At 42.8% G+C, this 27,191-nt stretch overlaps 1 protein-coding gene across 4 annotated transcripts; it reads left to right on the forward strand.

Moving 5' to 3' along the window:
- Window positions 1–1,995: 1,995 nt before the first annotated feature.
- UBXN2A (UBX domain protein 2A) lies at window positions 1,996–20,546 on the forward strand. 4 transcript variants are annotated; one of them, XM_064650647.1, is made up of 7 exons: window positions 1,996–2,137; window positions 5,962–6,015; window positions 7,443–7,578; window positions 9,405–9,514; window positions 11,084–11,224; window positions 15,938–16,102; window positions 18,918–20,546. In XM_064650647.1, the coding sequence occupies exons 2-7, from the start codon at window positions 5,975–5,977 to the stop codon at window positions 19,204–19,206; spliced, it is 882 nt and encodes a 293-aa protein (XP_064506717.1). In that variant the 5' UTR covers window positions 1,996–2,137; window positions 5,962–5,974; the 3' UTR covers window positions 19,207–20,546. The 4 variants fall into 4 exon arrangements, with proteins under 4 accessions (XP_064506717.1, XP_064506718.1, XP_064506716.1 ...); XM_064650648.1 differs by having other exon boundaries at window positions 2,040–2,137; window positions 7,443–7,495; XM_064650646.1 differs by lacking the exon at window positions 1,996–2,137 and adding an exon at window positions 2,518–2,641.
- Window positions 20,547–27,191: the final 6,645 nt, after the last annotated feature.

The following is a 27,191-nucleotide window of genomic DNA, read 5'->3' on the forward strand; positions in this document are numbered from 1 at the left end:
CTGGGCTGTTTGCTTCTATTCACCACACGGTAAGAAAAGGACCATTTGCTTCTGTTCATCTCGTGTACTGCCAGAGAATAAGCTGTATGAAATGCACAGAGCCTAAAAGGATTTCAGTGATGTCTTGATTGCAACAACACTCTTGAAAATTTCCAGCTTTTAAGAAAAAATTATTTTTTACATTATATGAGTGTTGAAGATCTTAAGATTTTTCTTACTCATATGCTTTCTCAATAGTTTCAGTCATGAGGGAGAACAGCTGTACTTATAAGAGCTTTTAAGAAACCACTGAATTCACTAGGACACCAGTTACTATTGTAGTAGGTCAGTGTGTCTCCAGCTGTATCCTGATTTCCAGTAATAGACCTAATCTTCTAAATCAATATGTGATTGCAGCTGGGACGCCTCCACCATTACACCAGGTAAGTCCAATCTTGCCTCCTATGCTTACCTTTGGGTCTGCAAAATTGTTGCAGAAACGGCCCCCAGGGAAGGGTTAAATACATTACTGAATTTTTGTGTTTAATGAAATGGAGTTAGTGTACTTAAAATATTGAAAGAAAATATAAAACAGTCCAGCATTGCAAAACAACCCTCAGATGTTTTAGCTAGGGTTTTGTTAATTCCTTGAACTTTTCAGCAGTGCTACAATATTCATGGCTTAAGTTCTAAATATATAAAACTTCATTTAATGGAATCGGTAACCCTTGTAACAAACAAGTGCCTTCTATTCAAAAATGTCAAAGTATTTTAAGCATTATACAAAACCAGGGAGAAGAGAATCTCAGCAATCCATATTTTGAAATATAAGACTACGTATTTTACACCAAAACAAAAGCCAAATTTCTTACTATTTTCCCTGAAGATTCAGAGGTAGGAGCTGTAATTATAACTCATCCAGTTAAAACTTAACGATTAATCCAAACTGCCTTCAAAAGGTTTAGTGCGTTGTGACGTACATTACAAAGATGAAGAAATTATAGCTGTCAAGTGTCAGATTCTACTTCTGTTACTCACCGTCACTGAACTTTGAGACTAAGCATCTTATTTTAACGTTTCTGAACGATGTGATTTTAATTGTTGTGATTAAGGGGTTGCAGAAACGTGTCCCACGTGAGGACGACACTCAATGAAGTATTACCTCTGCTTTTAGAATTACCTTTGATCGCACTTGCAAATTCGCAGTGGATTTCCCATTAATTACTGTGAATTAGCTAGTTGTGGCTGTTCAATTTAGGTTAATTTTAAATGTTTTATAGTGCATCGCTAATTATTGGGGGCTGAAAACCCCAACCCTTATTAAACAGCATGCAGGTGCAGGCGATGCATTCACTCTGCTCCGTGTTTTTCCAGGTGCTGGCTGCCCTTGGATAGCTCCTAGCACCACCGTCCCGCAGAGAGCGGCTTCTCCAAGGCCCAGCACAGCGCAGGGAACTCTGCTAAATCCTTCCTGCTTCCCTAAGGATTCCATCCCATTTTCCCAAGTCTGATTCACCCTCGGGGGTCTCTGCTTCCCAGCCACCGCGCCGCTCTTTTGTCCTCGGTGCGAGGCCTTGGCTGAGCTCCTCTTTCTCGTATGTCAACACTCGCCCTTAATTAGCGCCCGCCGCACAACGAGACACTCCCGCTCTCCAAAGGGCCGCGCGTGCGGCTGCTCGGACAAAGCGCGGGGGCCGCTGAGGGCGCCCGGACACCGAGACCATCCCCCGCGATTGTGGGTGTGTGACAGAGGGACACACGGACTTTGTTGTCGGGACAGAGCTGCCTTGGCAGCCGCAGGCCAGGCACAGAGGTTTATCTCTCTATGTATCTGTATCTATACCGGTGCTGCGCCAGGTCCTGCCCGGGCACCGCCGCAGCGGCGCGGGGAGTCCGGCCCGTTCGGGCCATAGGCCCTGCCAGCCCCCGCCTCTCCCCGCAGGACAGCGCAGCCCCAGGGGACGCCGCGACTCCCCGCGCAGCAGGTGCGGATCCATAGGGACAGCCCGGCACTCCCCGCGGGGCCGGTGCCGGGGCGGAGCTGAGCTGAGCTGTGCCCGCCCCGCCCGGAGCCGCCGCGCCTGCGCCGCTCTGCGCGGGACACCGGGAGTTCCGCGGCGGGCGGGCGGTGCTGGGACGGGCGCTGCGGGACGGGCGGGTGAGTCGCTGCGGGGACAGGATAGGACAGGCCGGGCTGGGGGAGCGCGTCCCGCAGAGCCGCCGCTTCCTCGGCTCCCGCTGGCGCTTGGGCTTCCCCTGTGGCCGCCCCGGGGGCGGGCGGGCTGAGCCTCCCGAACCTTCCCGCAGACTCTGCCCGGAGACTTCGCCCCGCTCCGGACCGGCCGCGTCCCGCGCGGGGCGGCGGCGGGAGCGTTCCCCGGGGGGGTCCCTGCCCTGCCCCTCTCGGGCGCACTGGGCGTTCCGCCTCTGCGTCGCTACCGCGGTATTGCCTCATCGCCTAAAAATACCTCCTGTCCGCCCGCCGGGCGGGGGCTGCGATGGGCAGGGCGGGTTTGGGCACCGGCGCTGGCGGGAGGCGCGGAGCGTCCGCCCGGCCTGGCTTGGGGGTGCGGGGGAGTTCAGCTGCTGGCAGCCGCGGTGTTGTCCCAAAATAGAGTCTTTCACCCAGAGTGCGAGAGGCCAGTCCCTTTACAGAGCCGAGGTATTTGATTTATTTGCGGTTCTGCGCAGAAAGGGGGACTGGGTGGCAAATCCGCAAAACCAGCGCCACGACTGTCAAAACTTTTCACTATTTATACGTTTTAGCAAACAGAGGTATTAACGTTCCTTTGCTACAAGTTATATAGTTCTCTTATTATTGAGTGTACTATCTTTTATTGGTTAAATGATTGTCTTGCTGCTTATGTTTATTAGTCTGCATGCTCAGTCTTTCTCTTCTTTTGGGTTAGTGGGTTTCTTGAGTTGGTGGTCACGATATCCCTCTGCCTAAATTACCTATTACCTTTTACCCAGTTGGAGCTGATTCCAGCACAGTTGCTGAGTTGGCTTTGTTAGTTTCTTCCTTATCTTGGGTGTTCTGCATAATGTCCTTGTGGCCCATAAACTCTGCCTTCTTTGTGTCCACTATCAGTACATCCTTCTCCCGAAGCTTAGTTAACCACTCCTTGGGTCTGAGATCATTGAAGCATGTCAAGTCCTAAGCCTTAACAGGGCAATTCTACAGACAAGTAACTTATCTTTTTAACACCTGGACATCAAGAGAGGGGACAGGTTTCTTTCCCAGTGCACAGCTCCTCTAGCCAGCTGGAGAGGAAGCGTGAATGCTGTGGTTTGTACCTGAGCACATCAGTCACATTCAGGCCATTAGCTTTGATGTTCATCTCGCTGTTAATTTGCAGTTGCCATTTCCCTGGAGCTTCCTGTCTCTCTGTGGCACGGTACAGAGCAGTTTTCAGCCGTGATTTCAGTGTGGTGCAGAGATAGACAGTGCTGTGCTGGGAGCAGCTCTCCACTCAAGGAGCTTGTTCTGCCAAAGTTTGTCAGGCAGGCTGTCAGGGGAGAGGGCTGCGTGTGCTTGTATGGGTATTTCTGCCCTTCACAGCCAGGGAAGCATCACAGGTAGTTTCTGGTTTGTTTTTCTTGCAATAAAATGACTGGAAGTGTGGGCTCAGCTGTATTAACCTCAGAGTTATTTGCCAAAACGAATACATCTCTTGAGGGCTGCCTCTTAGGAAGCTCTGGCTGTGAAGCCACACTGGGTCAGTGGCCCATCCCAGTGGGGCTGGTCACAGGGCTGGAGACCCCCTAGGGCTGTGTGGAAGGGCCAGGAGTGTCCTACCCCAGTTACTAGATGTAGCTGTGGTGGGCTGCTGGCAACTGCAGCTTCTTCCCGTGTTTTAAATTTAGTTTAGGTTCGGTTCTGAGGTACTTCTTGTCACTGATGCAAAAAATAAGTAGCAAAATTCTTAATATTTTAAGTGGCAACTAGGGATGCCTGTCACAAGTTGGTGGGAGAGGTGGTTTGTGTTGGTTGGGTTGACGTGCTGAGCTGAAGTGCTTGCAGCGCGTTCTGATTGCCATTTTGGTCATAATAAACAGTATGCTATATAGGATGATTTCTTCACCTTGAGGGATTGATGCAAACATTTCTTCCAAGTATAATTGCTGTTGTACTTTAGAAGGAACAGCAGTTTTCACAGCTGACCAGTTTTGAATAACATTCACGCACATTTGAGGCCAGGCTAATGTAGCCAAAGAGCTAATTTGAAGAGCTGCTTCATTGTGTCTGTCTCTTTTTAACAGCTCTGATGACAAGTTACAGAGAATCAACAAAAGCAGATGGCAGGAGGTGGCTCTTGTTGCTTTGGGGAGTAGCCCACTGGAGTGAAAGAGTATAGAAGATAAACACATTAACACAAACTACAAAAAATTACGTTGGACTAAACACAAAAAAATACTTTGTGCTGGAGTGTGTTAAAGCTGAATTTGAGAGAAGTTTGAAAAAATTATACTTTTTAAGCACTTTGCTTTCACTCTGCTTACTTCATACCGAGAGTTCTTTTTTAACAAATGCAGTACAGAGTTCCAAGAACAACGATCAGATATGCATATAAGGTCATCATGTACCAGCACAAGCTTGCCTGGTAGATACAGTGCTCTGGCAGAACATTTGTAGGAAGGGAAAAAAAAGAAGACTGACCCTGATCTTGTGTGACACATCAAAGGTGAGCAAAGTATGCTGTTTTGACCTAATACATAATAGCATCAGTTAAATTTAAGGCTGTCTTACCTTTCAAACCTGTGATGTGCATATTGACCAAATTTTTTGGTCGTTATAGGGGTTTTCTGAAGGCTTATGTACTTTTCTACATAATGTGTCTCACAAGGATTTAACTTTAAAGATGAAAGAATACCAATATTAAAACTGGAGGAATATGAATTAGTACTGAATAACTGGATGTAGGTTTTCTTTTTCTTGGTCAGTGCTGCATGTTGTTTTGCCCTAACCTCTCTGTCTTGTTAAATTAGATGTCAAGACCACTTAAAATTTATATTAGTCTTGCTGTGCATGCTACTTTTTTCAGGATTATGATGGCTGTCACTGCTTAGTTTGATGCTCTCTAAAAGCCACACACAGTGTCATGACTGAGTCCCAGACCTGCAGGAGGAGAACATCATCTGTGTAACCTGTACCCAGTGGTCTTCGGGAATAACTCTTTGAACACAGTTGCAACTTAAAATTTCTGTTTTCGGGGGGGGGGGCTGTTGCACAATTTCAGAGTGGTTTTTTTTTTTAAAGGATTTTTTAGCAGTTTCTGGCTTTTTGTGACTTCTGTAACTTTTTTCAGAGAGCTCAAGAATGAGCACCTATAATGAGATCAGTATGGGATTCTTCATTTCTTTTGACTCAGCAGACTAATCCTGTAGTATATTTAGTACTTGCAAATCCAGGATTTGCTTGCCAGCTAAATGGTAGACCAGAAATGATAATTCACTGTTTCTGAGGTGCTGCACCAGTATGTTGAGGTAAGGTAGGAAGGGGAGCCTGACAAATCTTGCCCCTTTCAGTAATGCACAGTTAAGGTGAAGGTCACTGAATGCCTGCAGTGGCAGTGCAGTTTTTCTGCAACCATCTCATAGTGCTGTGGAAAATCAGGGGAGTTTAAACCATGTCGATCAGAGAAGGAGTGTGATGTTTTTTCCTCGCCTTGCATAAGTATGGGCATGTATTTTCAATCCACAGTGTTATTATTGTGGAATGTATCTTGTAGGTTTATGAGAAAGTAACCTTGCTTCTGAACGTCTGGAACAGATGCGTGGTTCATGTGTCATTAAATTAGAAACTGCAGGAAAACAAAGAACCATCTGGAGACTTGGTGGGGGGGGAGGTTGAGGTTTCTGGTTAAATGTATTATCTGCACAGGAAAAAATGTAGTGTTTCAGCTACAAAAGGAGGGAAAGTGTGCTGGGCATTTTATTTTGGTTTGGTTTGGTTTTAAACAGTCTTCTTTCCATAATTAGGTGGCGCACCAGAATGAAAGACATGGACAATATCCAAACTGTAAAGAAAGAATGGTAGGTGCCAGTTCTCCCCTCCCTATTTCCCCCCCTTCCTTTCCCATTGCTGTCCGTGTGTCCTGTTATGACCTTTCAAACTTTGTTAAATTCTAAAATTTAATATTTTTTCTCTATCCACTTACTCCACATGTACTGAAGGTTTCAAAAAAAATGCTATCATTTTGCTGAAAGATTCCTCACATACCTGAAATGTTTCTTAGATGCAAGAAGCTCTGTAAATATTTTTATTTAAAAAAGCAAGGCAGCCTTACAAATTGCTAACTCACTGTGCAGCTCTACGTTTGATGTGGAGGTGTTTGGTTTTCCAGTTCTGTTTCTGTGGTAAAGTGTAGTGAATACCTACATTAATGCTTCAAGTTTCTTTTGTTCTGTTAGAAAACTAATGGGGACAGCATACTTTTGAAATTTCTTCTTTAATGTTGTTGAGATTTTCTTTTGTTTAAAGATGTTAATCTGTAGGGATTCTTAGTGTGGCATAGATGCACTGCAAACAATTCCTTTTTATGCAAATGTATCAAATTACCATGCCAGTAAGCATTGCTGCTTCTGAATTCAATGCAGAGTTTTATGTGAAACTGGGTATTTTTCAAGAGCTGGGATTTTTTTCCTGAATTGCTTAAAATAGACTTTTCTGAATCTCCAATAGGAATAACTCCTGCAATGTTTACTAAAAGCTGCATAATCCTCTTACTATGCAAAGAACCTATACTGAAAGATAATCATTCATTCAGGTTGCATATTTCTGCATTTTGATTGGCGAAAATTTAACAGAAACAGCTGTCACATATACAGTGTTCTATAAAAAGATGTGGTTGATGCATCTTTTTTAATACCCTGGCAGTCTCCACAGTGTTGAAGGCTTCTATTGTATTTCTTCAGTGTGCTCCAGTGGTGTTGAGTCACTTGACTTTCTCTAATGCACTTTCCAAGACAGTGATGGTGGTGCTGGGAATGGGCAGGGTCAAGTGGGGGTGGGGGAGTAAATCCTAGGGCAGTTTTCTTGTATATGTATTTTAAAACCTGTGGCAGAGGAACCTAAGCCTATATCATGGAAATGCTTTGAGGAAGGCCCTTCATTGGTGTGCAGTTAAATGTTGGATGGTTTGAATTAGAAGTATGAATCACCTAACTTGCATTACTTGTTCTGATATCAAGTTTAGAAGTTTTGCACAGATGAATTCACCTTTTCTATTGTCATTCTTTAACTTTGCTTCTAAAGTGCAAATAGTAGCAATTAAGAGACTGAGAAGAAGTTTATAGAAAATACACAACACAAAGTTGACCTGATGTTTTGTAACAGCCAAGTAAGCTGGGTGGAGGGGAGTGAGCCTTCTGCACCTTTTAGTACTGAGCTTCTGGGGTACCTGCTTATCCTCTAATGCATCCTCCGAGGAGTCATTTTTACTTGTGTCTTTGTTCTGCAGGGTGTGTAAATCAGGAACCAGCGATCAGATTTTGAATGGTACAGAACAAAACTGTGAGTACTTTGTAGATAACCTGTTTGAAGAAGCTCAGAAGGTTGGTGCTATGTGTGTGCCCCCAACTACAGTCCAGAATCAGGTAGGCAGTGAAGAAAAAATACTCCTGTTTAACATAACAGCACTGCAGGGGTACTCTGGAAAACAGATGCCAGAAGCCCAACAGTCTTATCCAGTACATTTGTAAATAAATTCACACTGAATTCAGAGAGCTGTAGGAACAGCCTCTCATCTCTCAGTCAGCCAGGCCTGTGCTGCTGTACTACTGGCTTTTACTAATTTATAGTGGGTTTAGTGTCATTCTAGAACTGATGCTGGCATTGGCTAATGCACTTCTGCTTTATTAGTAAGGAGAGTGACATGAGCAGAAGTTCCAAGGAATGACAACTACTATTACATAAGAAGTTATTTAAGGAGCTGCAGCCTTCTTATGCAGAGGCATAGCCCATATTTTTTCCTTTACTCTTATTCATACAATTATGGTGGTAGTGGGATGTTCAGTGTGGGTTTGTATCTTGGTGATTCTGTCCTTTTCAAGTTTTTCTGTTACTCATGAAAGACTGCTAAGGGGAGGGAGAAAAGGCCATGTAGAACAAAGATGTCACGAAGAAATGTGGAGTGGGCATTGCTGGAAATTATGTTCATGAGTTCCTAACTGAGCCTGGGAAAAAAAGGAATTTCAGGAGCAGTATGTTAAATTACAGTTCTGAAATAGTGTTACATGACATTGCTTGTGCCTAAATGGGAAATTGGTGTGGAATAATTAGCCCATGCTAAATTTGCATACTGGCTCACTGTAAAGGAACCTTCCCATAATTAGAACTCCTTCCACATGCATTGGTGCTATAAGACACAAGAGTTTTTGAAAGAATGTAATCTTGCTGAGTGCTGTAAACTTTTTTTGACAGACTACCCAACTGAAAGAGAAGGAATTTTATTCAGCAGTTTGCACATGCCTGTTTATTTATGTAGCAATCATCTAACAAGTCAAAATGCAAAAAAGGAAAAAAAAAAGATAAAATTGTCAGGTACTATCAAGCCTAGTTCAAAGTAATTTCCAGCTGAGGTGAATTCTGCATTCATATCTGCTTCCTATACCTCACCTGTGGCCAACTATCTGTCAAGACAAGGTTATTTCAGGGATGTGAAATATTCAGACCTGGATAATCAAATGCTTCCTTAAATGGCATGGTGCATAAATATGAAAATGCAGTCCCAAATATATCCATGTTACAGTTGGGGAGATTTTAGTAAACAGTGTGAAGGCTACAAGTTGGAGTAGTGGATGATTTCTGGCGAAGTTAACAAATCACTGAGAATTTATTTTTCCATTCGCCTAACACCAAGGTTTTAAATATACCCAGGAATTCCAGGATAACATAAATGTATGACTGTGTGAAAGTAAATTTTCTGGGACTTGCTTCATTTTCTGAGTGAAAAGCTTCTGCATGCATTATCTCAATGCCTTTACTTTGAGAAAATCTTCCTGAATGACCAGAACAAGGCTTTACCCCGGTAAATCCCCAACTGGACTATTTTGGCAGTTGGTGTTCCAACACCAGGCATGTGTGCTCTCAAATTAGCTCTTGAGGAGTTGCAGCTGGCTGGGATTGTCCAGCTCTTTTATTTTTTTCCTCCTTTCTGAATTGAAGGAGTGTTCTTGACCTGGGAAAGCAGAATGACTGGGGGAAGGTTTATTTCTAACCCTGATTGACACAAGATCCTTAGAAATGTCACTTACCCCTTGCAGTTGCTGTGCCTGTTGGCCTGGGGCCAAGGCAGATTACAGTGAGCCTGCTCTCGGTATTTTTAGTCCATGGAGTGGATGATTTATAATCACAGGGTACTGTGGGTATACCAAGCTGCTTTTACATCAGCGTTATAATGAGGCTCGTCCTTACTTTGTAGGTTGATGTCATCATTAAACTTTGGAAAAACGGGTTTACGGTAAATGACAGTGAACTTCGGAGCTACACTGATGTTGCAAACCAGCAGTTCTTGGACTCCATTAAAAAGGGGTAAGCAAGTTTTGTGTTCTTAGCCAGCCTGAGTTAATGTGCTTCAGGTAGCACTTAGCTTATGCTCTAGGTTTTTTACATGGCTCCTTGGCTTTGCTGCACTGCAGTGTCCCTGTAGGAGCGCAGGCCCTGCTGGTCTCGTTCCTGCAGTGCTAATGGCTGTTGGAACATCAACAGGTGTAATACAGCTTTAAGTGGCAGTAGCGTGCAGTTGCTGATGAATAGATAAAAGGCAGTGTTGGTGGGGGGCACAGCAGGTGCAGAACAAAACAAAGAATAAATCAGTGCCCAGTAAGAGCTTCTGATCAAATGGTATTTTGACTAATGAACTCAATGCACAAGTGGTTGAGCATTTCTGGTTTTATGGTCTTTGTTTTCTTTTTGTTCGTGCAAAGCCTTAAATGGGCACAGATGGTCCATGTAACATCAAGAAACTCTGGTCAGTCTTAAGTTTCAGACATTTTTCCTAGTACAAACTCGCTATTTCAGTCATTTTGCCTGTACACAGAAATCTTATGTTTATCCCTGTGTCTTGTCTTTATCCTTGTGTTAAAAGTTAACGCGTTGTCTTGATTTCTGCTAGTGTTTGCAGTTGTTGCTTTAAGAAAGCAGGTTGCCCATACAGACCAACGTGATTTTGAACCTTTAATTTGTAGTCTGTTTTCTCACCCCGTACAGATGGAGAGGATAATATAAATTCAATAACTCCTTATCAACTGTGTGAAATTACTAAGCCATTGTATTTTTCTTTTCCATACTTTGCTAGCCTATGAAAAAATACCGATTTTATACTATTTCTCCTCTATGGCTGTCATCTGTGTTAGTTGTAATAGCAATTAACTGCACTGTTTAAAGCTCTTTGTGTTCTTTGTGTGCATTCATCAGAAGTTTGCCACCTTTCTTCCACTGTTTGCCTGCGAAGATGCTAATTATGGGATGGCTCCTGCATAATCATTGATGGTAGAGAAAGCACTTAGTACAGCCCCTCTGCCAGCTGAGCCCCTCCACCCCAAATTGTACCGTCTGCATCAGAGCTCATAGACAAAGGCATTGTTGTTTTCTGCTTAATGCAATTAAAGCATCACCAAGGTGATGTTATTGCACTAAAGAGTGTGGCTATTAGTGATGATCTAATTTTTAAAGGCTGTGGTTTTTTGTAATTAACCACATTGTGTCTAAACTCAGTTCTTTGTCTTTAAAAGCCAATTGTCTTTTTTTTTTGTTTTACTATAGGGATAAAATAATTCAGCCTTTTTGTAGCAATGTGCGGCAATACTCAACTTCCTACACATCCTGGCCTTAAAAGTGGTAACTGCTGAGTAAACTTGAACATCATTCAACAAACTTTTTTTTATTGTTCCATTTCTAGTTAATTTGCAGTTCAGGAACTTCAAGTTGTTTGTATGCCATGCACTTAACATAACTCTTAGTAAATTCTTGGGATTTTTTTTTTTTAAAGCATCATCCTTGAAAGGCTAAATATAGAACAAGTATTAATCATTAATCTATTTTGTATACTGAAAACAGTATAGTTGTTCTTTATCTGACATGCCTTCTTTTTCTTTTAAGGGAACTGCCTTTCGAGCTACGAAAAGTTTTTGATAAGGAGGAGGTAGATGTGAAAGTGGAAGATAAAAAAGATAAGGTGTACTTGTCATCGAAAAAGCCAGTGTTTCATCCCTTTTCTGGTCACGGTTACAGATTAGGAAGGTGAGTAGTCTGACGTGCTCTATGACTGAGTAGTTGAAGGGAACTGTACCTAGTTAAGGATTATAATTCAGGTTGGAAGTGACCTCTGGAATTTTCTAATCTAAACTCCTGCTCAAAGAAGGCCAGATGCAGGGGCGGATGAGGTTGCTCAGGCTGTTGTCCAATTGGGTCTTGAAATCCTGCAAGAGTGAAAAGCTGCACAGCCTGCTCTAGTGCTGGACTGTCTTTGTAGGAAAGAAGTTTTTCCTTATATCCAGTCTGAATGTCTCTTGTTTGAATTTCTGTCCTCCATGAAGAGCCTGGCCCCCTCCTCCTGATGGCCTCCTGCAGACCCTGACAGGCTGTTTGTAGGTGCCCCATGACCACCACCATCATCCACAGGCTGAACAAACACCTCTCCTCAGCCTCTGCTCACAGGGTGAATGCTCCATCCTGCAGTGATCTTGGTGTCTTTCCATGAAACCTGGAGCTTGGGGGGATAATTGGCCATGTTGCTGTGTTAATGCAGACAGGATGCTGGTATCTTTCTTAGTTTGAACTCACAGTATTAGCAGAAGCGTTTCCAGCTGAAAGGCTGTCACTCTTCTGTGACTTAAGAGAAAAGAATCTCTTTTAAAGCTTTATGTTTGAGAAGAGGGGAGTATGACAATTCCATAAAGGAAACTGAAGAATTTAGAGGTTATTTTGTGTTCTCTTAAAATTGCTCCATATTTAATCATGCGTTTGTTGCAGTTAAGGCATTTTAGCATGTTACAGTGATCCTCTTTATTCCATGTCTCTCTTGTAGTTGGAGAGTGTCAGCCACTAAGGCCAGTACTAAAACTGTGCTTGATTTACAACCAAACTGTGTTATATTTTGGCCAGCTGTTGTAGAGGGACAGGCCAGGAGTTCATGTATTTGATCTCTATGATTTTTCTTTACTCCAGCCAGATTATCTGCTTCGCATATTCTTGTCATGAAAGATTTACGTGCCTATAAAAGCAGGCTTGAGCTTAGGGAACAGGACACTTTCAGTGACCAGGAGCCTACAGGATCCTCCACAGGTGGGACTGCTGAGTGACCTGCAGGCTGGGGTTGTAGGCTGTGGTGAAACCTTAGGTGAGCAGCTTGTGTCAATTAAGTGGGAAGGGTTTGGCTGCTACGGCCCCGTGCTCGTGCTAAGGGAAAACATGACCTCGGCAGGGGAAGAAGATAATGTGCAGAACTGGAGCCTGATAACAGTAAAGGATGAGTGGTTCCAGGCTTCAGAGAAGCAAGTATCTGTTTTATCAGTTGCATCTGTTCCAGTAGCACAGTCAATTCAGTTGCTCCATGCTTGAGTAGATACTGTCAATAGGGAAAACCTTCCCTTGAGAGATGGATGAGACACTGCAAGACTCTCTTTTGGTGGCACTGAAATCCTGAGCAAACAAGGGTCAAGAACTTAACCTTATTTTATGTAGGTAGCAAAACCAAACAGATCCTCAGTGTGCTGGGTTTCTGCTGCTAACCAGTGCTAAATGGTAGGTTGTTCAGCTGCTTGTTTTGCTCTGCCATGCCTACAGCAAGTAATGATCTTGCTTCCCAGTAGGCAAGTTAGGATTTGGAAACATGCTAATCTGTGAATTTCAGTTGACTGGTCTTGTGCACTGAGTCTTGTACATTGAATCCTACAACTTACTTAGCATTTCTTTTTTTTTTTCTACTCTTCTAGTCTATTCTGTGCTATGCTATCAGAGCCTGTTCTTTAAAGACAAGTAAATATTTTTGCTGATGTTGGAAACATGAGCAATAAGTGCTCCTACTCCATAGACTAGTGCTCAGTTCCTGCTCTTAATAAATGTCCGTTGCATGTATATGCTACACTTGCAACAGAAAAGCTTAATGGAGTAGAGCTGGCTGAGACCTGGAACAAGTTTTAAGCTATAGAACTCCTTTTCCACAGTTGCATTTGTGTGATTAGTTAGAAATGAGAGAGACAAATGACCGAAGAGTTTATTTCAGCTTATTGCCTATCTAAACTTCTGCTTATCAAAAAAACACTTCATTAGTCTATTTTGCCAGTGATCCTAGGTGAAGGAACTTTGTGGTGCATGAACCATTATGAATTGGTCTGTTGGCTGGCTCTTTAAAACTTTTGTTGGAGGAAAACTAGAAGAACTAGAAATAAGTATATTGATACCGCTAAGATGAGCTTGATCTTCCACTTTTTGTTTTACAGGAGAAACAACTGAGACTTACCAGAATTTTCCAATGTACCTTATAAACCTGTATAACTAATGGATATATTATGTTTTATCTATCACCATTCAGCTGCATTTCATAGTTTGAGATTATGACTAGATTTACAGCTGCACTTCTCTGTTGAGCTTATCAATGCATCTTTAGGACTGCATCAGAAATACGTTAATTAAACTATTGACTGAAATCCCTTGTATCAAAGTGGGCTTGCTCTATAACCTCATTAGGGTAAAGCACTGTGTGTCAAGCTTCTTAAGCATCAGTCAGGGTAAGTCATGTTACCTCACTCCTGGGCTTTTTCTTTTCAGGAAATTGACAGGATGCTCTTATATCTCTTCAATCTTTAGTTTACATCTTCTTTTGATAATCTTATAAAAGGAGTAAGCCTTTAAAAGGAGTGGCAGTGCTTCAATGTCAGCCTAAGAAGAGACTTAGATTCTTAATTTGTGACTTTAGTCAAAGCTCTCACCACTAGATGGCTTTATCTGTCAGTTCTTGAAGAGCAAAGTTGTTATATATAGAAATGCTTTAAACCTTGATGAATACAGTTCTTCTGACTCTTGCAGCTTCAATAAAGTGTTGGCTTTAGCTTCACACGCACTTGCTATTGAAAGAATCATCTCCAGTGTCTACCACAAATTGAGATATGACCTTGAGGGAAGCTGGTTTGAGAATGACACCACACCAGAATCTGTATCCATGGGAGACAGTTTTCTGAGCTACAGCTGTGAGTGATGTAGTTCAGCCCAGGCTGGGCCAGACACAGGCAGCTGCACAGCCGAGCACCTCTGCAGCCTCTGCTGTGCACGTGAGTGCTGCAGTGTCTGAGCTGGGAACTGAACACCACTGAGCAAGCAGACAGCAAAAGCTGATCATTGTTGGACTGAAGTATGACTTGAAATTTTTTTTTTTTTGCTCGGCTCACAAGACTGTTTAACATTGTCTTGCTGGTGCTCAACTCAAGCTTTTCATCCTGATCTAGAGGGCAGTTAAGTCTTCTTCTGTACTGAGGTCAAGCATGAACAGAAGCTGGGTGTGAGATAGTGAGGCAGGTGGATGGTAGTAAGTCACCTGTACTTGGAAGACCAGAATATTTTACGGATCTGCCTCTTGGTGCCAAGTTCTTGTGGCCCAGCTAATTTCTGTGTAATCCAAAACAGGTCAATGCCGCTTATCTGCCTCCAATCACACTGAACAGCTCTTACCACTCACTTGGGGATGAGATTTCTTGATCCTCATTCTTTTTGCTGAGTTTCAGTTGAAGAAATAGAAGGTGTCTCTACTGGTTGATATTCTAGAAGTTAGGGCAGCACTTAACTAGGCAGTGGGAAATAAGAGTTTTTGAAATACCTCAGACTAAGAACTTGAGCCCAAGACTCTAACTTTATTAGCCTGGATATATTAAGTTGTTAGCCATCTTTGTTTTAATAATAAATTAGCTAAGACTTTTCTGCTTTATGATTAAACTAAGACAGGTACAAGAACATAAGAAAGCAGATGTGCAGTATAGTTATTGTTCTATGGCCATCAGTTACCCAGTTCTCTCTCAAGAAACTGTAACTGATCAATTTTCTGTGCAAGGAGAAAGCTTTTCTGCAAACCACTGCTAAGTGTTCATGTAGTCAGTGACCACAGCTGAGCCCAGAAGAGAAATGGTGACTCCTTAAGTCACTGCTCTTGCTCTGCAAGCAAACATCTGGTTATACTCACGGGAGCTGAGGATGTGCCCATTGGATCAGCCCTGACGATGACTTAAACAGTACATGCTGAAAAGGCTCAGTCATGAAAGCACTAAGCTCTAGACAGTTCTTCAGAATAAAAATTTTTGCATGTAATTTTTTTGTTGTTTGATTTTTAAGATCATGGTCTTGGACTGAGGTCCCTGTATTCTGTCAAGTCATCTTGTGTGTCTTTGCCCCTGTGGGAGGGTTGGCTGTAGAAAGTGCCTTAGAAAAATAAAATCCAAGTGCTGTGTGCATCAGCCTGGATTTTTCACATTAAGTCAATTGCTCTGATAGATGAGTAATTCTTCTAAGCTGAAATAGATGATGCTGGAGTCTAAATCAAGACTAACAACATTCAGTTAAATTGAATTACTGTAATCACATTACAGTGAAAATTAACTTTGAGTATGCAAATTCAGTACTCAACCCCCTTAAAGTTTCACCTGTGTGATTAGAGTACAAAAATGCATGAAGCATCTTCAGACTGTTTTGTCTCTTGTCTATTCATATTTAATCCTTCAGTCTTATAAAAATGTTAAATATGAGCAAACTGAAATTCTTTAGCACGTTGAAGTCTTTAAATGAAAGTATTGGCATGCAGTTGAAAAAAAGATGGTATTTATGTTGGTGTTCCTAGATTTGTTAAAATAAGAAGTCATCAGTGCACCCTGGTACAGGGCAGAAAGCTCCAGAAGCAGAGGTCTGGAGGGAGGTTCAAGCTTACATGCGTATTCAGAAGCCATAACCTCACATGGCTTTTCTTTTCAGTGCTACTCCAAGGATAATCTCTAAAGTGAGAGATGATCATCAAGGACCTGATGACAAAAGACACCTGCCTTTAGTACCCTTGAATGATTTGGAGCCTATCACTAACATCCAGATCTGGTTAGCTGATGGGGAAAGGATCATTCAGAAATTCAATGTTTCTCACAGGTAAGATGTATTTTGGCACTGTCATATGTATTTACATCTGAACTATTTGTGTTATGCCTGTACACATAAGTCTCTGATTTCTGTGGATAATCTGTCTCCTCAGTTCACTTAGTGTTGGACTGCTGTGTCTAGAAAACCTTTGAATTTTGAGAAATCTATTAGTTGAGAAGAGAGGAGCATAAGAGGAATGTGAACTGATATTAGTAGTCAGTTCATAACTGAGCATAAAGGAAAATCTGAGGAAACTGTAGGAGTTCTTTGTAGGTTAGTGGAAGTTAGGGTGGTATTGCTCATTACTAGAGGAAACAGCTTTTAAGATTACAGATTTCCCAAAACAACTACATCTGGAGCAAATGGCTTAGTAAAAAGCCTGCTAGTCATTGGGCATAGACAGCACCACAGGTGGAAGCTGGAGAATGTGACTTAGAACTGAGCCAGAGAAACCTCTGGGGAGGGCCAGAGTCAGTGCACTGGGCAGGGGAGGTTCATCTCCTGCGTGTCAACATGGACAGAATAGAATGCACCCAGTGTGTTTAATTATTAATTAGTAAAACATCCAGTTCCCAAGGAAGCTTATAAATTGAATAATGACAGAAGGTGTCAGCACAGCACATGTATGCAGGAGCTTTGAGAAAGTAGGATTAACACTTTTTAACATTCAATTGTAGAACTACTGTCTTTAGAGACCTTTCTCAAATCTGTAATTTGAGAAATTACTCCAGCACTATGTGGTCATGTCATGTAAAGGATATGTTGACTATGCTTCTCTGTGAAGCAATTTGAAGGTATCACAGATTTAATACAACCCAGGCTGCTGTCAAGATAAGCTGTATATGTCTGTGGCTGGTCAGAAGAAAAGCTCAGCAGTCGAAGGTTAATGACTGTAGTTTTTTCTTTGACTTGTACTTATTTATTACTGTTAGTGGCCTGAGGTATGAACTGAAAGAGTGTTATGATGTACTGCTGAAGGGTCAATTGCTGTTTTAATTATAAATACTTAATTGGAGGGCTTAATAACTTAATCCAGGTTTCACACATTTAAGTGTATTTAGAAGCTTTCTGTCTTCATGAAAAATAGCAGTTTGAACAGCTGCTAAATGCTTTTGAGAGGAAAAAAAACATCTGAGATAAGCAGGACAACAGCCTTACTGATGCAATGCTCTTTTTGAAGTAGCATGCAATAAATATTCCATTATAACATACCCTCTTGCCACAAGACCAGCATGTTTGTGCTGTATACAGTATTTGTGTACGACCCGATAAGAACTAGAGGGAAATCCTTTTAGAGTACATATCCTTAAGTGTGATGATTGCACACACAGCACTCCTTTTCAGTGGAGACACAGAATATAGTCAACTATTTGTTAACTAAACTATAGATTAATAACATGTAGCACATATGTTGTAGTGTCTGAGTAAATTGATTACTTCTAGCCTTTTGCAGATAGAATGTGTATGTGCCACAATAACTGCTGCTTTAGATGTGACTTGATTTCTGCTGAAAGATTGGAGCAGAAGTGGAGGTACCACTGTAGAACTGCAATATGGGGAATCAAGACATGAGAGTGTAGCAACTAGCAGAGCAGAGCTGTAGGAATAGCACACAGAGCTGTCCCTGTGTGCCTTCTTGAGCACTGGCTAAGTTAGCGTGAACCTGGAGTATTGGGTATGGAGCCTGGAAAACTGACTGTCTAGAGCAGAGACCCGGTGGCTAATTGTGAGTTGCTCTTGGAACACGGTGAACTCTGATATAATGCATGTAGACACGTGTAAATGTCCAACCAAAAATTTAGTCCTGCTTGAGGCTTTTCAGGCTCTAGGCTTATAAGACCAAGCAATGTCTCTTAAGGGAGGCCTGTGTGCACAGGAATTGTTTTTTATTATGCTGGCAAATCTGCCCTGGTGAGTGAGTATGGCTGAGGCATAACACTTTGGTCATATGTGCTGCTAAACTGTTAGGATGGCTCTCCCCCAAGCCAGCCCAGAACTTCCTCTGTTGATATCTAGCCATGGTTCAGATGTTAGCTCAGGTCATGGACCATTCCCAGGAGGCAGTAAACCTCATGGGCTACACTGTGAATGGGATGGAGGAAGGATAAGTTAAGTTGCCGGTAGCCAGAGTCTACCAGTTGGTCTCAGGACCGGGGAATGGACACTGACACTGCATTTATTTTATTGAGATAGATGTATCCTCTCATCTTCATTTTCTAATTAAATTGGTCAATCCTGATTGTTCTGCAGTGAAACCTCTGTCTTGCTCACTTGTTGCAAGGTTCTTCACACCTTAATAGGCAACTTAAATCTGTAGTGAATTCACCACTGCACCTGCTTTGGTAGGATGAGGCTATATTTGGTCCTAGTTAATGTATCAGCTATCCAGACAGTTTTTGCAGACCCTTCTTCTTGATTTTTACTATAGTTCTGCTACATGTACCACACTCTGGAAGCATCTTTATCCTAGCTCTTGGCTACAGAATCCTCAGGTAAGAGCTCCACCAGCTGGTTAGGAAATGGTAGGCTTGTGTAAATACCGTCTGAGCCATGGTGAAGCATTTGAGTGCTCAGAATAAGATGCTCATCCCTGTTCCCTTGGGAGTACTCTTAGAGCATGCAAACCTTAGTCCTTGCCTCCCAAGTGGATCAGGCATTTCAGGATACTACCCCATCTATATTCCTCCAATTCTGTGCCATCAGGCATTAAATGAAGTTGTGTCTCATTCTCATCCTGTGGTGGCTGTGAGTGTTTGCGCACATGGTCTGTGTTGGGATTGCAGTGCCAAAACTCTAATGCCAAGTTTTCTTATTTTCTTCTCAGAATAAGCCATGTCAGAGACTTCATAACAAAGTATCAAGGATCAGAGGGAAGTGTTCCCTTCACACTGACGACTTCCCTGCCCTTTCGAGAGCTGCAAGATGAGACACTCACGCTGGAGGAAGCAAAGTTGCAGAATGCTGTTGTTGTTCAGAGACTTCGGAAAACAACTGAACCTTTCAGACTCTTAGTGATAAAAGCACCTGACAATGACTATAAAACTGCTGCTACCCCTAACGGACAACTCAAGAATGAGCAAAAAAATGCTGTCAGTAGTACAAGATCGAATTAGCTTTCAACTGGCCAAAAACTAGATGCAGGGGAAACTAGGCAAAACCAAAAATGTAACCAGCAATATGTGGATGCCCTCACATCCTCATGCACTGTGCTCTTAGAGAGCAGTATGGGTGCTGTGCTATCATCTGCTGTAATAAGTATTTTCAGCTAGACTTGGTGGTCAGAGCCTGGCTGTATAACATAGCAGAGGTAACTGTACAGCAGATCATCCTTAGAATTTACTTAGATAAAAAGCTTCGTAGTTATTTAATGAGTGGGTTTAGGTGGAACAGTTCTCTGAGACTTAATTACTACTGATAGCACCTTTTAGGGAAAAATAGTATTTATTTTTGCACTTTGGACTAAACTGAAGCATTTCACTTACATTGTGGTGTAAACTGCTGCAGGTTGCATTCTTCTCACAGTAACTTTTAGACAACAGATGCTGCAGGGAAGCTCACATTTGGACTCTTAACTTGAAAATCTTCAGGATCTTTGGGATTTAACTTTTATCACAAGATCTGCAGTGTAATAATGTTCTGTCAAGTCTGTACATGATGGTAGGTGTATGTGTGAGAGGATAGAAATGAGGTAGTCTGGTGCATACTGCATATGAAGTGCCTCAAAGTAAGCTCTGAAGGAATTGTTATTACCAATGGTTGAAGTGGTTTCTGCCTCTTCTGGGCTGCTACGGGTGTCTTACAGATCAGGTGATGTTAAACTACCTAGCTCATTAGCATAGAGATCCACTTTTAGCTTTGTCACACAAAACCTTCTGCTTTTGTGGCACTGCCATACAGGAGTAGTGGCTTACAGTTGTTTTTGTATTCTTTATCTGCCTCTGCCCTGAACTGACCAGCTGATTGAGACACTAATTACACATAGCCAAGTTTCAAAGATCTTAAAAATCCTTATTTGAAAACTGAGGTTTTTCTCCCCCCCCCTTGCCCCATTTTCACCCATATCTTTTATTTTGCTATTCATGTACTTGAGGCATAAAAATTGTAGCCAACTATTCCATGTTTTCCTAAAAGAGAAATCAACATAAAGACTAAATATTTTGTACTGTGTTTACTAAGCATGTGGATTTGTGAATGGAACTAAAGTCTCTAGGTAAGACTTATCTCAGGACCTTTGGTAGATGCTGACTAATCTGTGCTACCTAAGACAATGGATGATTGTTGGGGTTGTACTTCTTCTGCGTGGTTAAATGAAAGATGGTTTGGGATTTTGCTGGTTTTGTTCTAAATAGAAAATTGCTTCATTGAGTGACTTGTATTCTATCTGAAAATTGGGAGACTTCAAACTGTGGGTGTACTTACTTCATTTCCAGGGATATAAAACTGGTTTGCCTCAGCATCTCTCCTGGTGTGTTTGAGGACAATGAAATCAAAGTCAACACACAGTGTTCTCAGAAAGCAAATCTCTGAAAACCATGCAATTCACTATTTCAGTGCTGTAAACTTCATGTGCTACTGTGTCATTTGAGTTTGTGTAGCAGGTAGTAGAACTAAATTTTCTTGGCTCTTGCACTGACTCCCCACCCATGTGAAAAACAGGAAGAAATGTGCAGACAAATCCACTACTAAAACTGTAAAGACAAACCACCTACAGACTCAGATCCAACCCTAAGTTCTCAGAGCTTCCCGAACAGTGAATTTTATTAATCAGTGGTTTTGAATTTGTCCTAATGTAAAAATAAGTGTTAGAAAACCACACGTGCTTGATAGCGAGCTCAGTTCTTATCTAAAAGGTGCATGAAATGTCAAAGTAACAGCGTACTATTCAAGCATTGGTAGCACAGAAGTTCAAAGAAATAATTAGTGTCAGATTGAAATCGATGGGGGGGAGTGTCAAATTGTAGGTAAACCCATTTTGCTTGCTGTTCTTTGGAAAGTATTTTGTATTTCAATGTTGATTCGTGTCTGGTGCCAGCATTTTAAGAGATTGCACAGCTGGGTTCTCCCTTGCTGTATATTGTGCTTTACTGAAATCAGCTGTGTCTGGCTAAAGCTTTGGTGAACTTGAGTGTGCATTTGCAGTTTGAAAGTGTCATGATCCTAATTACAAAATGACAAAGAGCAAATCTTTGAAAAGTCTAAAATGATGCTGACTGCACTAATCCTGTGTTAGATTAGAAAGTGCCTTTAAAAAAGGCAATGAACTGTGATTGGATAACTTATTTCCTAACCTGGAGAAAATCTTTGGAGTGAATACAGGGCTCTCCTGAATCTAATTGGGTTTTTGTCAGCTTGTAAAGACTGATTAGCTACCTGTAGTGTCTGGACAGCCTAATCTCTTGCTCTGTGCTGTAGACAGCTATTGTGCGTTGGTCAAACAACAGTAAAACTGGCTTGATCAATGCCAGAGTTCGTGAAACACACAAGTACTATCAGTTATTCATTGTTTCTTCACAAACCTTTGCTGTTTTGAGTAAAGCCTGTGCATTAACATGATTTACAGCAAAATTGAGATAACCAAGAAAAGAACAAAGAAGGGAAATTTTGTTTTTTCCCCTGTTGGTTTTCCCTTTGTGAAGAAACGTGCAAATGGAAGTAACAAAGATTTAGTGTGTTACAAGGATGATGTGTGAAGAGAAAATGGAGAACCTAAATGCTGAATTTCAATGTTAGACACATACCTTGTATCTAGCTTGGTACTGGGCAGTCTGTCTGTGTTTTGAAGCTCATCTGGCCTCAGCCTTTCAGGATCACCTGGGAGCCCAGAAGCTCCAGAGAGGTTTCAACAAGGCCTGTTAAGGCTGTAATCTCAGTTTTCTGTTGGAGGTCTGGTTTTAAGAAAATAATGCCTTATTTTTTAAGTATTTTGCAAATTTGCAATAATTAGTCTTGTGAAATGAGACTGCACAGGATTTGCACGTCAGTACTTTATGGCATGGTTTGCGGTGGCTGCCCAGTACTCACAAGGTGACCCTGCAGAGAGCTCTTCGAATCAGTCAAGCCACAAAGCCCTGTGCGTATAGATTAGTCGTCATCTTCCCAAGACAGGCAGGTCACAAGTCCTCCTGTCTTTGTTGGCTTCATTAAACCTTCTCTCAGGCTGTCTCACTGTTGAAAGAATTCATACTCCAAAATGCAATTTGTATTTTTTTACCTCTGGTGCAGAGCGTGCTTGCAAGAGCACTTTCCTGTGGGCAGGGTGGTGCTGAACTCCTACAGCCTTGATAAGGGTATTGGCTGGAGGGCAGCAGAATCACAGAATCAATTAGGTTGGAAAAGACCTCTGAGATCAAGTCCAACCTGTGACCGAACATCACCTTGTCAACTAGACCATGGCACTGAGTGCCTCATCCAGTCTTTCCTTAGACACCTCCAGGGACTATGACTCCACAACCTCCCTGGGAAGCCCATTCCAATATTTAATCACCCTTTCTGTGAAGAAATTCTTCCTAGTGGGAGAACTAGCAGCGACTCTTCCCGCAGGGCGGGCGGGTGTTGCGTGATCTCCGTCCCACTCACAAACGACGGCGTTGGTCATACATCCGCGTGAATCGGGAAACAGCGCATCTCTTGGAAGGGACAGAGCTGGCATCTTTGGGCTGTGGCTGAGAACAGCCCCGGCACCTTCCGCCGTGCCCCGTCCTGGAACACCGCGCTGCGGGAGCTGCCCCGTGGAGGGTGCAGGGTGTCGGGGCTCGGCGGGGCGAGGGATCCCCTCTCCCAGTCCGAGGTGACAGCGCCAGCAGCACCTTCCGGGCTCTGCGAGAGTCGGGGAGGGTCACACCGCCCGCTCTGCCTCGGCCGCCCCGCCCCGGGCGCGCAGGTGTCGGGCGGGGTGGGATGTGCGCGGTGCCATGGCGGGGGCGGCGAGGGACACCCCGGCGGGACAGGAGGAGGTGAGGGGCTGCGGGCGTGGTTACACGGCCGTCGGGGGGCTTGGGGAGCCCCTCGGGCACAGCCTGGGGCGGAGTGGTGTCGGGGTCCCGCCACGCTGGTGTTTCGCTCTCATCGCGGGTGGGTTGCGGGCGCTCGGCGGTCCGGGCAGCCTGAGCTCGCTGCCGCCGCGGTTCGTGCGGTGCTTCGTGCGCGGTCTCGGCGAGTACCTGGAACAGCTCTTCAGCCCTTTCCGCTGCCCCTGCGCTCTCTCTGGGCAGCGCCGTAGCCCCGCTGTCTTCCCTGGATTCGCTGTGTGCTGCCGTGGCAGGAAAAAGCGGGTTCCCTTCCCACCCCCCTCCCCTCCGGGCCTGCCTCCCGGACCGAGGCGGGTGAGAGAGATGCTGGAGGCAGGAGAGGTTCGCTCCCCTCAGCAACTCCTGACTTCCAGGTGTGTGTTGTGAGCGACTGAGTGTTTAATGCTGCCCCTTCAGGCTCGGTGCTCGCCGAGGTGGGAGTGAGAGGAGGGTAAGGGGTGAGCGAGGACTCCCCCACTCCGTGACTCTCGAGGGGAAACCAGGTAAAACTGGGAAGGGGCAGCTTCCAAGCAGAGAAGCTGAGGTAGCTTTCCACAGCACAGGGGAGAGTGTTCAGGTCCTGGAGCTTATCAGCCACGGTGGGCATGTGCCGTTCGGGGTTCGGTTTTTTTAGGGAGCATTGATGTCAGAAGTCTGAAGATTTCCCAGAGACACACACCATTTTTGGCTCGCAGAGTCCCTTAGCATTATTAGCAGATGGAAGAGTATCCTGGGAAAGTACTGCTTTATCCCACCTTATATGCCCTTTCTAGGTGTCTGCATCCAAGCCCTGCTCCTGTTGTTTCTTCCACTCAAGGGTAGGCTGATGTCATTAGGAAACCTGAAAACAGTTCTCAAGGTGCTTGGTGAGGGGACCTGGGATGCCACCCATAACTATCACACTTCCAAGAGGCAGTTGCTTCATCAGTCACAGAACAGAAACATTACCAGTGTTAATTCTATGTTGAGAGAAAAGCTGACTCAAAAGCTGCATTTCATTGTTTCTCAGATAAACCTAGACTAGCATTTATCTTTGAGTCACAGGTTTTGTTCTCTTTCCTTACTGCTTTTAATATACTTGTTGGTTCGGTTCTGGACTCAACTGATAACAAATAGTTTAGGACAAAACAAGGCTGCTCCCTGTGTCCATAATGTAAGTGCAATATCTACACATAGCTGCAAAGAGTTGTTTTGAGCGTGCTTAAATACTTTTCTTAGAAATAAGATGGTCTGTTATAAATTTCTGTTCTGTTGGGGAAGGGAAAATTTACAAGTTTGGTTTTAACTTACAAGAGAATTAAAAATAAAGGAACTAAAGTGTATGAGAAGCATTAATTTTCCATAACAATGTTTAAGCTTACTTTTCTATTTAAGGAGCAAAATTTCTCAGCTATTACGCTTTCTTGGTTTTCCTTGAAACACAATTAAATTTTATATGATAGGAGCATTTATAAGTACAGAATTGTCAAGTTTGTAACTTCATTAGACCTTCCTTTCTCTTACCTCTCATGCCATCGTCTTGCATTTCTCCTAAAGCTCATAGATGCAATTCAGTGTTGCCATTCAACTACACCACAGGACTCTTGAAACAAAATTTCCATTGTACTGTTGTGTTTTGTTACTTTTTTGACCACTGCCTACACACTCAGATCTCTAGTGATGTATGGGGTACTTTCAGCTTACTGACAAACTCACACAGGTGAAAAGGCTTTCACTGGGTTTCACAGGAATCAAGCTTTTTTTGTTGCTTGAGGAAGCAATGCAGCAGGAACAGCCAGGCCTCAGAGAAAAGCCCTGGGAGCTGCTGACAACCAGTGCTCTTCCCAAGACCAGGTCTGGGGGACTCATTCCTCTAGATCCCATAACAGACAGCTGCCACATGCATGTTTTTTGCTCTTAACTGTAGGAAATGCTTCAGCTTTACTTGTGCAGAGACCTGCCTTCATTTCACCACTGTCTTGTAGGATATTGTGGCAGAAAATGTGGTCATTACTATACAAATTCAACACGGAGAGTCAGAACTCTATTATGGTCTGCTTCTTTTGGACACCAGACTGTAGAGCCTGAGTGATTACTTCCCAGCAGCTAGAAGGAAAGGGGCACTCAAAGAAATTACCAGGCAGCAGATCTGCAATGATGGTGGCATTTCCTCTCACACTGGGTATCATTCACATGTAGAACTGCTGTGGTGTTTGTGGCTAAATGTACAAATGAGTTCCAAAAGTAATTAGGCAAAATAAAAGGAAAACAGGCATGGGACAGTGATCAGGATGTCACCTACCTTTCAGGAAGTTCATGAACTGCGGATTCCCTGTGTTTCTGTGGTTGACTGAACAGGACACCTCTATATGCTATGTTTGTTTGACAGCTTGTTTTATTCTGAAAATAACATTCATAACCAAAATTTAATTAAAACTTAGCTACTGCTGTGACCAAAGTATTAACTTTGCTTCAAGGTGATCTGGGAGCATGGTTCAGAAAGTAGTTCAGCAGCTTTCTGGGGGTGTGTGGAATCGGAGTGAGATTTTATGAAAAATGTACTAAGATTGTAAATTTTCTAACCACAAAACTGATGTAAAGACAGGAGTGCTGCCTGCAGCCTGTAAGTTTAAATCTTGGATGACCATTCCCTGTACCACAGCTTTAATTAGATTAATTCTTAAGAACTTGGCATTCTTTGTGTTCTAAAAACATTTTGGAATCATGCATATTATATAGAGGCATTTACTTTTTCTGTGTTATCATGGCTTTAGCTATGAAAGGACAAGGCGCAATGGTTTTAAACTGAAAGAGGGACATGAGGAAGAATTTTCTTACTGTGAGGGTGGTGAGACACTGAAAAGGCTGCCCAAAGAAGCTGTGGCTGCCTCATCCCTGGAAGTGTTCAAGGTCAGGTTGGATGGGGCTTTGAACAACCTGGTCTAGTGGAAGGTGTCCTTTTCCATGGCAGGTGGGTGGAACAAGATGATCTTTAAGGTCTGTTCTAACACAAATCATTCTGTGATTCAATTACTAGGGAAAATAAGTGGGAAAACAGCATATAGATCTAAATGTTTTTCTTGGCTTGTTTTAAGGGTGAAATATGATACAGGATTTGCATAGAAGTGGTTTATGTCTCTTGTTTTCAACTGGAAAGTCATCTTGCCAATGCTTGGAGATCAGAAGGAAAGGTATCAAAGGAAAGCAAACTTTTAAAGTAATTTAATTTCTGGGAGGATGGAGGTGAGACTAGGAGAAGGGAATAATTAAAAAATAAAAAAGTGAGATAAAGTTTTAAAGTACACAGCCCCTGGAGCAAAGCTCAAGGGAGCTGTGATGAGCCAAATGAACAAGATTCTGTAGGCTTCACAAGTCTAGTAAAGCTCACATTTGATAGGACTTGTGTATGGAAAATGGAGAGTTATTTTGTACAGCAAATATGTATGTAGTCTGTTGTGTTTACAGTCTCCCATCAAAGTAAATAGTGTATTGTTCTAATGAAGTCTGTCTTGTGACTATTTATCACTCTTCTTTTCCTGGAAAGAAGAAAATTGCCAGTGCAGGATAAAGTGAGGCCTGCTGTGGTGATAACATTTTGCAGCTCATGCCCTGACACTGTCCACTTTATTTGGGTGTAGTAGTGGGATCCCACCCTTTCTTTTTCTGTGAAAACACAAAAAGGAAAGAGTCCTGATACTGATGCTTCTTTGTTCAAACCCACTCAGATAACAGTTCAAAGAAAAATGTTTAGATGATGAAAGGCTCTGCCTGGAAGTCTAAAACTTCTCAAAACTGTTGAGGAGTAAAGATGATGGGTTAGTAAACTTAAAAATGTTCAGAAATTAGGTAATGTGTCAGAATATTATCACTGCGGTGGTTTTCATTACCATATCTCTATTTTTGTCCTGATCTAATGTAATAATTAAGGGCTTGTGTAGGCAATTCATAGAGAAGGCAGACCCAGGATTAATGTTGCTGCTCCTCTTCATGTTTCCTGGCTCCTGCTGATGGCAAATTTTAAAGAGAGACTGAAAGCCTGAAAGACAAATTTTGGGTTCTTTGTTTTGTCCCTCTGAAAGGAAGACAAGATTAATGAAGAGTCATTTTCTTCC

Source organism: Pseudopipra pipra, chromosome 3 (assembly GCF_036250125.1).
Source record: "Pseudopipra pipra isolate bDixPip1 chromosome 3, bDixPip1.hap1, whole genome shotgun sequence".
NCBI lineage: Eukaryota > Metazoa > Chordata > Aves > Passeriformes > Pipridae > Pseudopipra > Pseudopipra pipra.

What these genes read in the sequence shown, in the direction of transcription:
- UBXN2A (XM_064650647.1), top strand. Translation starts at nt 5,975, where the DNA reads ATGAAAGACATGGACAATATCCAAACTGTAAAGAAAGAATG. An exon ending in CAAACTGTAAAGAAAGAATG is followed by an intron (nt 6,016 to 7,442) that starts GTAGGTGCCAGT and finishes TTTGTTCTGCAG; the next exon opens with GGTGTGTAAATCAGGAACCA. An exon ending in CACGGTTACAGATTAGGAAG is followed by an intron (nt 11,225 to 15,937) that starts GTGAGTAGTCTG and finishes TTTTCTTTTCAG; the next exon opens with TGCTACTCCAAGGATAATCT.